The 15281-nt window shown below is 40.0% G+C and overlaps 1 protein-coding gene across 1 annotated transcript in view; it reads left to right on the top strand.

Moving 5' to 3' along the window:
• The first annotated feature begins 2214 nt into the window (after positions 1 to 2214).
• The window catches only part of LOC138774359 (myosin-6-like), a 28240-nt gene continuing 15173 nt past the window's right edge, over positions 2215 to 15281 (top strand). The window contains exons 1-3 of the mRNA XM_069955139.1: positions 2215 to 2310; positions 4958 to 5044; positions 12787 to 13320. Of these exons, the coding sequence (XP_069811240.1) occupies positions 2290 to 2310; positions 4958 to 5044; positions 12787 to 13320 (642 nt within the window). The 5' untranslated portion in view covers positions 2215 to 2289. The remainder of the gene's footprint in view (positions 2311 to 4957; positions 5045 to 12786; positions 13321 to 15281) is intronic.

The following is a 15281-nucleotide window of genomic DNA, read 5'->3' as shown; positions in this document are numbered from 1 at the left end:
GGTATCGCCTGCATAGTATGGTCTACAGCCCTCTAATCTGACTCAAGAAGTCACCCTCACCTTCCAAATCATAGAAGATCCATTTCAGACTGGGGCTTACATCGGGGACAGGACAGTGGAAGTAATCTCTTAGCTCTATAGCTCTCACCTCTCTCTCCCAGACAGAGAGTGCTGCGTTTTTGTGCCCACATCTGCCCTGCTCATTCCTTCATGCTCCCTGCAATCTCTGTCAGCCCTTGTGTTTCCCATCCTCTCCATTCCTGCTATAATGTGCCTGCACTCACACTCAGGTATACACACTGCAGCTATAATGTGCTTGCACTTCCACTCAGCTATTCAAACTGCTGTATATAAAGTTTCTGTCTCTGTCCTCCTGCACAGCTCTGTGATTCTCACTTCCTGATTGGTCCATGCGGAACACCCCCCCCCCTCCCCACTGCTGTCCTGTGACCACTCAGACCTCGGACAGCAGCCCTGCTTCTCTATTCTAGCCTGTTGTACTACACTACTGCATTATGGGGATCTGCAGTTCCATCCTGTATCTACAAACTGCTACTGTTATTTTTCAGGTTTATGCCCTTACTATACATTATACTCCACATGCTGGTTTGCTATACTGTATAGTAACCTATAATATAGCACATTCAGCCATTTCTCATTGTTTGTTTTATCTGCTCTACATGTTATTCAGAATTTAAAAAAAAAAATCATTATTTTTGGGATGTGGAACCAGTTGTCTGCATATTAGTGATTTCTTATGGGAAAATTTGCTTTGGTTTAAGAGTGGATTTGGATCACAAGAGCCGTCACGGAACGTTCCGAAGCACTGTATGTATGTATATATATATATATATATATATATATATATATATATATATATATATATAATTAATGCCCCACCTGTAATATATATATGTAAAAAAAAAAATATACATTCAATGACAGCAAAAAAATAATGCAGCAAGATAGAAATGGCTGATTGAATGATTACGGTGTGGTCTGATCAGCCACAAGAGGGCGTAAAAGTGCTTCCTATAAAATGTCTCTCAGAAGCTACTTTTGGTTAGTGTACCGTTTGGTGAAAGATCGCAGGTTGCTAGACAAGCCTCTTCCACTCACTCAAAGACATTTTGACCAGTTGACAGACTTTGAGGGGGTGCATCACCTATGTTTGTAGTGATGTCATGAACGAGAAATCTGGACTACTAAAGACTGGAATTATATAGTTTTAAGCGACAAATCCAGATTCTGTTTGAGATCTGGTCAGTGTCGGACTGGCCCACCAGAGGATCCTCCGGTGGGCCCCCAGCTTTAAAACCTGCACAAATACTGACATGTTGTTTCTCACTGGTTCTTTATTGGTGGGACCCCAGGATCATTTCCTCCGGTGGGCCCCAGATACCCCAGTCCAACACTGGATCTGGTCATGGTCTGGCTTGCCATCACTACTATTGCTATATAATGATGACTTTATTGCTCCTACTACCACCAGAGTAACCTCCACCATAGCTACTACTAGTAAACAATGATAATTGATGATAAATTACACCACCCAAAGGAGAGACAGAATGGAACAACCTGAGCTTGAGTGATAGCCTTTATAGGCCACATACAAAGAACAATGGCTGCTGGCTACCTGTGGTATACAGATCCAACAAAGTGATTACCGTATAAAACGACTTTTTAACCCGAAAAAAAATCTTCATAGAAGTTGGGAGTCGTCTTATACGCCGGGTACGGTCGCCCCATATGGTGGGGGAGTTAAAAAATGGCCCCATCCCCACCGTATGGGGTGACCACTACAAAAAAACACAAACAGTTAACTCACCTGGGGCCCGTTCCTGGCCTCCACGCGCCTCCTGTCCCGTTCCCAGCGCAGGCAGTGTGACGTAAACTGACTGTGTCGGGGATCCCCAAAGCTCTCCCGAGCAGCCGACCGCCTCATCGGAGAAGCTCGGAGCTGCAGTTAACCCCTGCCTGACCAGGGCTGCGGTCAGGCAGGGGATAACATTTTACGGTGTATAAGGTGAACCCCTTATAGTCAGGGGTCGCCTTATTCGCCCAGTTGCCTTATACGCGGTAAAATACGGTATATAGAAAATGCAGATTATTGATGTTCCTCTATTAGGTGTTGTGAATGTCCCTGTAAAGTAGAATCCGGCTACAATAAACTTGTTCTTCTCTTTACCAGTGAAGCGTCAGTGTGAAGGAAAACAATCGCTGATCAGGAAAACTGTATTCAACATATGAAGTAAAGGATATATCCAGCAAAGCAGATCAGTAAGCTTGATGCAAGACATCATTGATCAGGTACAGAACACAATACATATTCCTTACAGGGAAACAAATATTATGTGGATATAGATATGGTTTACCTTCTAAAATCTTCGAGTCCTTCTCAAATATCATTGTTCATTTCAATAGCCTATATGTTATACTGGCCACATTCTCAAGTTTGGCCGTGGTGTCCAAAGGAGATGTGATTTAGGCCACATTTACTATGTCAAATACATGGGATTGAAGCAAACTTTTAAGAGTAAAACTCACATGATGTGATTACGGGCTTTTACATGGGCCGATTATCGGCCAGGAGCGTTGCTAGAAACAGTAGCATGGCTGATAATCAGCCCGTGTGAAAGTGACCGTGATCAGCTGAGGAGCGGCTACTCAGGTCTTTAGAGTGGGCTTTAAAGGGGTTATCCAGCGCTTCAAAAACATGGCCACTTTCCCTCCTCTCTTGTCTCCAGTTCAGGTGTGGTTTGCAATTAGGCTCTATTTACTTCAATGGAACTGAGTTTGAAACCCCACCCAATCTGGAGACAAAAGAGGGGGAAAAGTGGCCATGTTTTTGTAGCGCTGGATAACCCCTTTAAAATTTATCTTTGTTGGCCACACATCTTGCTGTGAAGACATAGTTATGTGTAGCTGATAACAACAAAATGTTATTACAGGAGCCAGCTCCATTGACTTATAATGGAACCCATCTCCTGCAACAAGTCAGATTGAGCAGCGAGTTACTATATGCTTCTACTGACTATATCTATAGGGGGAGATTTAGCAAACATGGTGTAAAGTGAAACTGGCTCAGTTGCCCCTAGCAACCAATCAGATTCCACTTCTCATTCCTCACAGACTCTTTGGAAAATGAAAGGTGGAATCTGATTGGTTGCTAGGGGCAACTGAGTCAGTTTCACTTTACACCATGTTTGATAAATCTCCTCCTAATAGTTTCTATAGGTATATGGTATCTATAGGTAGGAAAACATGGATACAGCCTTATGGCTATGTTCACACAAGGTCCAAAACAGGAAAAAGGCGTCTGCTTTTTGTTTAAAAAAAAAAAACATTTGTTATTGCATCATTTTAAGTAACTTCAATAAGTTGCATTGAACTCTTTAGAATAACGGACGTCTTTTTCACAGAATGACGTACATCTCAAAAGACTTACGTCATTCAATACATCATGTGAAAAAAGATCGTTATTCTATAGACTTCAATGCAAATTTTGGAAGTCAATTAAAATGATGCAATAACGGACTCCTTTTTCCTTTTTTAGACGCTGTGTGAACATAGCCTATGGCTGTTTTACAGGAATCCATAGGTCTGCATTTAACCGTTCCAGGTCAAAAGCCCAGTGTTTGGATTCAGAGAAAGTTGCAGAACACAAACAGTTTGGCAAGTCCGCTCAATACTATTCAACACTAAGACTCAATCAAAACTTTTGACAAATCTCTTTGACATGTCAACGTTTTTCTAAATGACAGTTATGGTTTAAGCATTACACCACACATGCCCGGCTGGTGCCTTGGGCCCGTGCCAGCTGTCATTTAATTGGGCTCAATGATGTTTCAGTTACCTGCAGCACAGACATGAGTATAAAGGACACTTATACCCATTATGATATGTCCAGTACGATATGTCACTGCGATGCCTAAGTAACTAAGACCTAGTATGGTACTACGGCACCAGCAGCATGAAATCCATGCAAAATATTATAGATTATAAAAATAAAGTGGATGAACAACTCATTGTTCCTGTAAAAAAAAGGTTATGTATTTCTATTAAAGAGGTATTCCCATCTCAACTAATATAGTAAATCTCATAGGGCTGGTCAAGGTATAAATTATTGCAAATACATTAACTTAGGCTGGGTTCACACTGCGTTTTTAGCATACGTTTAACGGATCCGTTTTTTTTAACGGACAAAAAAATAGTGTCAGCAACGTTTTTGTGTCCGTCAAAAAAAAAAACGGATCCGTTTGTATCCGTTTTTTTTATAATGGAAGTCAATGGAAAAACGGATCAAAACGAATGCACACAAATGCATCCGTTTTTGCAATCCGTTTTTTGAAAAAAACGGATTGCAAAAACGCAGTGTGAACTCAGCCTTAGCAAACTTATCTCCTTCCCCTGATATGCCACTTTTTTTTCTTTTTTCTATCTAATGGGAGGGAAAAAGCAGCATATCAGGAGAAGAGGCAAGTTTGCTAAATGAATGGATTGACAGTAATATATAAGAAGTCCTACATGTCTAACTATATTAAACAAGATGAGAATACTCCTCAAATCAACTGGTGTCAGAAAGTTATACAGATTTATAAATTACTTCTGTTAAAAAAATCTCCAATCTCCCAATACTTATCAGCTGCTGCTTGCCCTACAGGAAGTGGTGTATTCTCCCCATTCTGACACAGTGCTCTCTGCTGCCACCTCTGTCCTTGTCAGGAACTGTCCAGAGCAGGAGAGGTTTTTCTAAATGGGGATTTGCTACTGCTCTGGAGAATTCCTGACATGGACATGGATTGTTATTCTATACAGTGTGTGTACTAACAGATAATTTCCTACTGACCTCAATGGAGGGCATTATTATATTTAAAATACATATTTTACCTTTATTTTACAGTGTGTGTGTGTGTGTGTGTGTGTGTGTGAACTAATATTATTGATTTTATTTTAGAGAGTAGGTGCTCTCCCCTCCCAGAAGAATCACAGGAGGAAAGGGAGCGGGTCTTCAGAAGAAAACATAACTACAAGGAAAACAAAGGTAAAAGTTTGCACTTTAGCATATATAATATATAAAATAATCATATTTACATTTTAAACCTTGACTTACATATATGTAGTGTGACTAAGATTCATACATTTTTATATACAGCACAAAGGAGGTATGAAAAAAACACACCCCAATCTCCTGGCCTGGTTACAGTATAGGGCTAGGTTCACACTATGTAACTGTGCAGCTGTATTTACGGCTGTAATTGTGCGGCGGTATTTTTGGTGCTTCATGCGTACGCTGGAAAGTATAGTATATACGGCTGCACAGTGCACACTATGTATGAATCTACGGCCCGATCATAAACGGACCCGTAAAAAATGAACAAGACCATTGTTTGCGGCTGGAAATGCGGCCGTGGATTGACAGGTGGTCCGTACGGAGTACTTCAAAAATAGCCGGCAATGATGCCGAATGCCGATGCCTCTAATAGTTAATATATTAAATTAATAAAACACATTTTTTTTGTAATAAAGTCCCTTTCATTGTTCAATAATTTAATTCTAACGAATCCATCATTGTGAAATTAAATATACTGTTAAAATAAATATATATATAAATAAATGTATATTTATATATATATATATATTTATTTTTTGACAGTATATTTAATTGCACAATAATGGATTCGTTAGAATTGAATTATTGAACAACAAAACTGATTTTATTTCAACGAAAATGTGTTTTATTAATTAAATATTAATTAGTACAGGAAGCTCCAGTAAGCCGTTAATTCATATTGCCGGCAATAGAGCTTTCTGTACTAATCATCTCTTTACTTTAATTAAAACATCAAATGTTTCTTCTAATTATGTTATCACAATAGCATTATTAGAAGAAACATTTAGAATTATATGTGCGCTCAGCTGATTGGCTGATCGGCTGAGCGCACATATAATGAGCCGTTCCGCAGCACAGTGACTTGATTGTGCTGCGGACCAGCGAAGAGGACACATCGGGGTGAGTATAGAGCTCTCCCCACCCCCTCCCCAGCACTGCACCCCTCCCAGCAAGGAAGGGGGGTCACTTAACCCCTTCCTTGCTGGGATGGGTGCAGTCTGACATCAGTCTGGCCCCCAAGGGGTTAAGGGGGATACAATACATCCTCCCTTAACCCCTTGGGGCCAGACTGTAAGCAGCGATCTGTTTGTGTGTTTTTTGTGTGTTTCTCCCTTTTTGTTTTTCAGATATCGGTATCCTGGGGATTACGTCGGATTCGGTGGACTACGTCGATGACCAGCGGTTGTTTGTTGTTTTTTTTTTAAATAAAATGGTCAATGAGGGGTGTGGGGGTGTTTTTATTTGAATAAAAAAATTTTTTAACTTGTGTCTTGTCTTTATTTCTTTACTTTATAGACTTAGTAGTGGAAGCCGTCTAATAGACGGAATCCATTACTAAGTCGGGGCCTAGTGTTAGCCGGTATAAAATGGCTAACACTAACCCCCTATTATTACCCCAGTACTCAATGCCACCAGGGGTACTGGGAAGAGCCGGGTGCCAGTGGTCCCGGAGCGTCAAAATTGGCGCTCCTGGACCGGGCGGCAGCAGGCTGGTAAGATTTAGGCTGAGGAGGGCCTAAAACAATGGCTCTTCCCACCCTGGTGTTACCAGGCTGCTGTCGTTTGGTTTTTAACCCGGCTGGTTATAAAAATAGGGGGGACCCTATGCGGTTTTTTTTTATTATTTCCCCCCTATTTTTATAACCAGCCGGGTTAAAAACCAAACGACAGCAGCCTGGTAACACCATTGGTTTAGGCCCTCCCCAGCCTAAATCTTACCAGTCCCCGGTCCAGGAGCGCCAATTTTGACACTCCGGGACCACTGGCACCCGGCTCTTCCCAGTACCCCTGGTGGCATTGGGTACTGGGGTAATAATAGGGGGTTAGTGTTAGCCATTTTATACCGGCTAACACTAGGCCCCAACTTAGTAATGGATTCCATCTATTAGACGGCTTCCACTACTAAGTCTATAAAGTAAAGAAATAAAGACAAGACACAAGTTAAAATTATTTTTATTCAAATAAAAACACCCCCACACCCCTCATTGACCATTTTATTAAAAAAACAACAACAAACAACCGCTGGTCATCGACGTAGTCCACGTAATCCGACGTAATCCCCAGGATACCGATATCTGAAAAACAAAAAGGGAGAAACACACAAAAAACTTACAGCTTACAGTCTGGCCCCCAAGGGGTTAAGGGAGGATGTATTTTATCCCCCTTAACCCCTTGGGGGCCAGACTGATGTCAGACTGCACCCATCCCAGCAAGGAAGGGGTTAAGTGACCCCCCCTTCCTTGCTGGGAGGGGTGCAGTGCTGGGGAGGGGGTGGGGAGAGCTGTATACTCACCCCGATGTGTCCTCTTCGCTGGTCCGCAGCACAATGAAGTCACTGTACTGCGGACCGGCTCTTTATATGTGCGCTGAGCCGATCAGCCAATCAGCTGAGCGCACATATAATTCTAAATGTTTCTTCTAATAATGCTATTGTGATAACATAATTAGAAGAAACATTTGATGTTTTCATTAAAGAAAAGTGATGATTAGTACAGAAAGCTCTATTGCCGGCAATATGAATTAACGGCTTATGGAGCTTCCTGTACTAATTAATATTTAATTAATAAAACACATTTTCGTTGAAATAAAATCAGTTTCGTTGTTCAATAATTTAATTCTAACGAATCCATTATTGTGCAATTAAATATACTGTCAAAAAATAAATATATATATATAAATATACATTTATTTATATATATATTTATTTTAACAGTATATTTAATTGCACAATGATGGATTCGTTAGAATTAAATTATTGAACAATGAAAGGGACTTAAATTATTGAACAATGAAAGGGACTTTATTACAAAGAAAATGTGTTTTATTAATTTAATATATTAACTATTAGAGGCATCGGCATTCGGCATCATTGCCGGCTATTTTTGAAGTACTCCGTACGGACCACCTGTCAATCCACGGCCGCATTTCCAGCCGCAAACAATGGTCTTGTTCATTTTTTACGGGTCCGTTTACGATCAAGCCGTAGATTCATACATAGTGTGCACTGTGCAGCCGTATATCCTATACTTTCTAAATGTTTCTTCTAATAATGCTATTGTGATAACATAATTAGAAGAAACATTTGATGTTTTAATTAAAGTAAAGTGATGATTAGTACAGAAAGCTCTATTTACCGTGAATATGAATTAACGGCTTACTGGAGCTTTCTGTACTAATTAATATTTAATTAATAAAACACATTTTCGTTGAAATAAAATCAGTTTCGTTGTTCAATAATTTAATTTAAACGAATCCATCATTGTGCAATTAAATATACTGTCAAAAAATAAATATATATATATATTTATTTTAACAGTATATTTAATTGCAAAATGATGGAATCGTTTAAATTTAATTATTGAACAATGAAAGGCACTTTATTACAACGAAAATGTGTTTTATTAATTCAATATATTAAACATGAGAGGCATCGGCATACTGCAGAGGATCACAAACCCCGGCAATAGCGATTCATGTAAACTGTGTTCCCTGCTTTCCCAGATGCATCCAGAGGTGTTTGCATCACTTTCTTAAGATTTTATTTGTTATTTTTAGTTGAACCAGATTTCTAAGTAAATGACCGTATGTTTTCAGCCGCATGTCTATTTTTTCCCACGGCCGTAGTTTCATCCGCACATTTACAGCCGCATAAAAAATACAGCCGCACAGTTACATAGTGTGAACCTAGCCTAGGGCAGCGTTCACACTACGTATATTTCAGTCAGTATATGTATATTTCAATATAGAAAAAGTATTGGTGGGCACAGCCTCAATAAATAAATTAGCCAAAATCGGGGTGCCGGCAGCTGGTCAAAAACATTAATGAACCAAAGAAGAAAGCAGCGACACAGCTATGTAAAGTCGCACACCCAGAAATAGAGATAGCAATAGGAAGCTTACTCCTGATGAAGTTATGGGGACATAACGGAACGCGTGGGGTATAGGTGTTTGTATACCAGGATGGACTAATTATACATATTGATTGTTGACTTTTTAATATTTGGGTTAACATATATTGTATTTATACATTTTTTTCATTTTATTATATACATATAATTTTTCTTGCTTTATACTATGGCTTAATTTTGAATAACATTATATGGTTTTCCTTGATTATGTTTGGGTTATTAGGTTTATTAGTCCTTCCAATATTGTGTGACCTAGTAGTACTTTTGTAGCCCAGAATATTGTGAGGACACATACGGTTTCTGTATGGCGCTTGTATTTTTCTGCCATTCTTTTAATTGGTTTTAACTGTTTCTTTGTTGTGTGAATTTTGTACAAATAAAGTATTTTTCTATTGCTATCTCTATTTCTGGGTGTGCGACTTTACATAGCTGTGTCGCTGCTTTCTTCTTTGGTTCATATATGTATATTTCAATCAGTATATTTCAGTCAGTATTGCAACCAAAACCAGGAGTGGATTAAAAACACTCAAAGGATCTGTTCACACAATGTTGAAATTGAGTGGATGGCTGCCATATAACAGTAAATAACGGCCATTATTTCAATATAACAGCCGTTGTTCTAAAATAACAGCAAATATTTGCCATTAAATGGCGGCCATCCACTCAATTTCAACATTGTGTGAACAGATCCTTTCTGTGTTTTTAATCCACTCCTGGTTTTGGTTGCAATACTGACTGAAATATACTGACTGAAATATACATATACTGACTGAAATATACGTAGTGTGAACGCAGCCTAAAGAAGTTACTTCTTAATGCCTTTCTTCACAATGGCATCAAAGACTTTTCTTTTAAATGTTCCAGAAGATTGCCCTTCTTAAGAAATAGTTCCAGCAAAGTGGCTTCATTAAATTCTGCCACTTCACACACCATGCCAGTATAATAACACCTCCATTTATGCAGCTAAAGAAATGAATAACAATATTCTGGCTTCCTTTGATTGCCTCTAGGGGGAGCTCACAACATTAATTTATTTCAAAATCTCCAATTAAAGTTATATATTTGTGCCTTTTGAGGTTCCCATTATGTTACTGGTATTTAGTATAAATATTCTCATAACTACAGTCCCTGAATAAGAATCATTTGTGGTTGTGTGGATGGGATTTTTCTTGCATAATCTGAAAACCTAAGAATGAATGTACATGTACTGCAATGTAGTGTTAATAATTTGCTGATGCTTACAGCTACTGTCAGAGTTGATTGTAATCTCCGCTTGTCCTCTTTATTTCTGACTAGAGGAGTTATGTACGGTGAGCAGTGTGACTGTTCCATCTACTGTTTAGATAGAATATTAACTAACTGCAGAGAAGGAAAAAAATAATGATGGATAATTATTGGCACAATGATAGTGAATGTTAAGGCCTTATTCACACGTTCCGTAATTTACGGATCCGTATTTCCGTATCCGAGTTAGTGCACATTGAAGTCTATTGGGCTATTCACACGATCAGTAGCAGAAATGGATGAAAATCAATCCGTAAAAAAAAAAGGACATGTCCTAGTGCGGACCGGGTGCGGACCCATTTTTTTTTGCGGATCCTCTCATTGAAATCAATTGGTTACGGATTGTTTACGGATTGTAACATGTTGGCATCCGTATTTCCGCAAAAAAATCCGGATGAAGTGCATTGAAAAGCAATGAGTAGTAAAAAAATGGAATTACTGAAATACGGATGGAATACGGATGGAATACGGATGTCCAATCCGCAATTTCTCACGGGTTGTTTCAGGACCAGAAAAAAATACTGAACGTGTGCATAAGGCCTAAGAGTGAAAAACAAAGACACCGGCTATAGCATTTCCTCATCAGAGGTTCATAGAATTATCTAGATTTTTGCTGTAATCTCATTTATTTACAGGGCAATTTTAACAGTAAAAATATAATATAAAAATAAAGCCCCTCTATTTCCTATAATGGGGTCTCCTATCTACCACCATTTTACAGACTTCAAACTGAATGACAGAAGTGATTCAGAAACACATTGAGGCTATGTTCACACTTAGTAAGAGACCATTCCGTGACCCAGCCGGGTCCTCAAACAGCCTCTGAAAAGATCATCCCTGCAGTACTGGCCGGATGATCTTTGGGGCCGCAGTGTTCTGATTCCCGCATCAGAACTTCCCACAGCACACAATAGAGCGAGCGGCCAGTGCCGATCGCTCTATTGTGTGAACTGACAGGGTTTTCTGTGGCCGCTATTCACTGAACATTGGCCGCAGAAAACTGACATGTCAGTTTTCTACGGTGCCGTTAGAGATCCCGGACGGAGTGTATACTATGTGTATGCACTCCGGCCGGGATTCCCTCCAGCCGCAGCACTTACATAGTGTGAACATAGCCTAAGGGTAGAACCTGATTAGTAGAATTATTTACACACATGTGACATGAAGATTACTACTAGAACGCGACATTCTTGCCATGAAAATATTGTATATGTAAAATTAAGTGACTCCCACAAAGCAGCGACAATGTTCAGTGGCCAGTATATAAACCACACATATATATATAAAGTAGCACAGAAAGTTAAAAAAGGCAATTCTTTTTTTTAAATTTAATTTAAAACTTGATATAAACAATCAGGGATGTTTTGATCATAGGCTCCCTTTACATGGGTGTTCTAGAGAGTGTTTTATTATTATTACTATTATTATTAATTATTATTTATGATAAATACTCTGGAGAAAAGGAAGAAAAACCTGTACTCACCCTTCCCACTCCCCTGCTGCTGCTCTGAAGGAGCCCAGTCCTGCTGCACAGCACTTTCTACTGTTAATGTTTGCACAAGAAATTGCTCATCCAATCACTGGTGGAAACAGGGTTCTGCCTCAGCCAATGATTGGCTGCATGGGTAACTGCTTGTTCTGACACTGACATCAGGAAGTGATGTGCAGCAAGACTGAGCTCCATCAGAATAACGAAATGAGAATAGCGAATACAGGTTTTGAGTACAATTAATTTTACAAGAAAAAGAATCATGAGAACACTAGTCACTAGTGTTCTCAATCATCTCGTTATCATTACAGTCAGAATTACATTGGAAGGTAACACTTCTATTATAAAGCTAAAGGCAGATAAGACAAGAACAGACTCTAGGCTTCTATGAGAGTTGTGTGCATGCTCTGCGTCACAGAGCATGCACACAACTCTCTGTCATGGTAGTCAATGAGTAATTTTCTGACTTTAAACTTAGGTTCAAAATCATTTAAGCTGAACTCTGTCTGTCTCACTCCGTAATCATGAATAGAAAACAGAGTATTGATTACAATGGGAATATAAAAAGAATAGCTAAAGAGTGTATTTCAGGATATAGTTCAATCAGGAAAAGACTGTATGTTAACCGAGGGGAAAGGTTCACCATTAATAAGAATCTGACACATTCCTGGCAGTACTGTAAAGAATACAGAAGGAGCAGGTCAGTGATTTGGAGACACTGTAAGCTTATAAACCTCCTTACTTACGTTAGGTAATCCTCTTTGTCTTTTAGATGTTGCTAATGCTTTTTATGTTGGATATATATATTTATATATATATATATATATATATACACTTCTTATGATTTTGTATTCTTTATGCATATTTTGATTACCATATTAGAATCTCTGACCTATTAGGCTTCATTGATGATCAATTAGAATGTATCATTCACATTCCCTTCTGCAGACTGTGTTAATCATCATCTTAAAATATGTACATTTGTCCTGCAGCTCCAGACGTCCTTCCCCCCGATTCACCTCAGTCTCATCTCCAATTCTAAACCGCTGGATAGAAAACTCAAGGATCATGCATCAAACTCAGATCTTTCTAGAGAAATGCGAGGGGAAAAAATCAATTTACCACAAGTGGAAAACGCATTAGAGAAACCCCCCAAGCCCGCTAAGACATTCCTTGACAAGTCCAAATATTCCAAGGATTTTGGATGCACTAGTAATCTGGTAAACGTGCCTACATTTTCTTATGATGGACAAAAGGAAAGTAGGCTGGAAAAGCAAACGTGGCTGGAGGTACCGGTTCCAAAGACCTCAGACCGCTTGTCTCCTGAGATAGTCAAGCTTCCCGAATGTCAGTCATGCAAAAATGAAAAGAAAATCAGGAGTGAACATGACAAGGTCCTTATGCAGACAAAGAAGGAAAAAGAAGCCCTGCAGCTGAGGGTTAGTGAGTTAGAGACTGAGCTGAGAAGACAAGAAGAAGTCAATAAGAAGTCCAAAGAAGAACATGAATGTACATCTGTCAGTTCGGTAAGTAGAATTAAAGGGATAGTCCAGGTTTAGGATCAGGATAGGCCATCAGTGCCTTATGAGATATTGGTAGATCTTCTTATGATCAAAAGAATGACTCATTGATTGATTAATTGATTGATTGATTGACTGCCTTTCTGTTTTTGAGTGTGCATACAGAGATAGTTGTCACTCACTACGTAGCACTTTCCACTGGACTCTTAAAGGGGAACTACCATCAGGTTAGAAGCATCTAACCTTCTCATATGTCCCTATAGCGCACAGGGCGAGAGAATAAAGGTACGTTTCTTCATCCTCTGTGCCATTTCAGTGTACACTGTAATTTAATCCATACGCTAGGCGGTCTGATGCACTAGTGGCAGGACTACCTCCCTCAGAGCACTGATCCACCCCAGTCAGCCCACCTCTTCTAATGAATACTGAGGTGGCGCTCTACCGTGAATATTCATTAGGAGAACAGGCTGGTGGGTGCACCCCAGTGCACCAAAACACCTCATTAGATGTAAATAAAATCCATGAAAACAGCGCCAAGGATGAAGGTAAGAAGCTATAGCGACAGCAGGTTAGATGCTTCTAACCTGCTGATAGTTTCCCTTTCAAGGGGATGTGAAGCTCTTTTGAAGCCAACCCAGTGATCAGCTGATTTTCCTGTGTCCAGGAAGTCATACCTAGAAGTCATAAGTCGTCATTACAAAATAAGATAGGCCCCACGACCTAATGACAGGAGTAGCAACAGTTCAAGGGATGGATATAAAATCCATATAGCAGAGAAGCCACATAATAATGCTAGAGAGAAGAAAGTTGCCTACTTCTCTTGGTAAAAATGGTAGAGAGCAATGGCTACTATGCCAGGATTTAGGATGCTATTACACGGGCGGATGAAGGTCCGATCAATACTGTAAACAAGCGCCGATCTGCTAGAACTGCGCACGTTTACTGGGCCTATTATACGGACTGATAATCATTAAGCAAGGGCTGCACGGACATTGTTAGTGTTTGGCTGAGCAGCCTGTCAGCTGAAACGGGCTGCTCTGAAGCCACAGCGCGCAGTGACGGCAACAGATACAAAGTGCAGAAGACCCGGAGCATGGACAGGTAAAGTATTTACTGTTTGGGCAATCGCCAGCTGATGATCTTTTTATCAGCTGATCGTTGTTTCTATTACACGGAGCGATAATGGGACGATTGGGGACGATTCGCCAGATTATTGCTCCGTGTAATAGGGACCTTAGTTCAGATACTGAGATCCTGCACCCAAATCCTGACAGAATCCAACTGACCTCCCTACAGAAATGCATGTGATAGGGTATTTTATATGAATTAGAATAGCAGGAAGCCATTAGTAGAGCCATTAGTCTCATTTGCTGATTTCTGCCATGCAATCATTGCGCCAAAGGCAAAAACTGCTGTGTGAATGTGGCCATGAGAGAAGAGTATGGGTAGCAATGGATGAGATAAGGAATTCCCTGCATTCCTTTTAGGCTACGTTCACACTACGTATATGTCCGGCCGCATATTTTTCGCGGCCAGACATATACGTGTAAAACTCCGGCCGAAATTTACGCAAGTTGCGGCCGGCTACGTACGGTCCGCGAACTTACGCCCATAAGCTGAGTACACTTCCCGAGCGGCATACGTAGGGATCTGACAGCGGTGTTTTACTTGGATATCTTCGGCTAGCCCCGGACACCCCACAGAACCTTTTGGATCGGCAAATCAGAGTTGAAAAAAGAAGAAATCACCACTCCGTACGGGACCGCATGTTACGCTACGGGTGTAAGTTACAGCATTTCCGTCCCGAAACAATGGTCTGGTTAATTTTTTACGGAGCCGCATACAATCCGGGCGTAAGTTCGTACGTAGTGTGAACTGTGCAGCCGTAGATCGTATACTTTCCATTGTACGCAAATTATGTAAATCTCCGGCCGCTTATTCACGAAGCGCGCTACGGCCGGAAACTT

The sequence above is a fragment of the Dendropsophus ebraccatus genome, chromosome 15 (genome assembly GCF_027789765.1).
Source record: "Dendropsophus ebraccatus isolate aDenEbr1 chromosome 15, aDenEbr1.pat, whole genome shotgun sequence".
Classification (NCBI taxonomy): Eukaryota; Metazoa; Chordata; class Amphibia; order Anura; family Hylidae; genus Dendropsophus; species Dendropsophus ebraccatus.
Note: the sequence above shows the minus strand (reverse complement) of the source record. Positions and strands in the feature narration are given on the sequence as shown.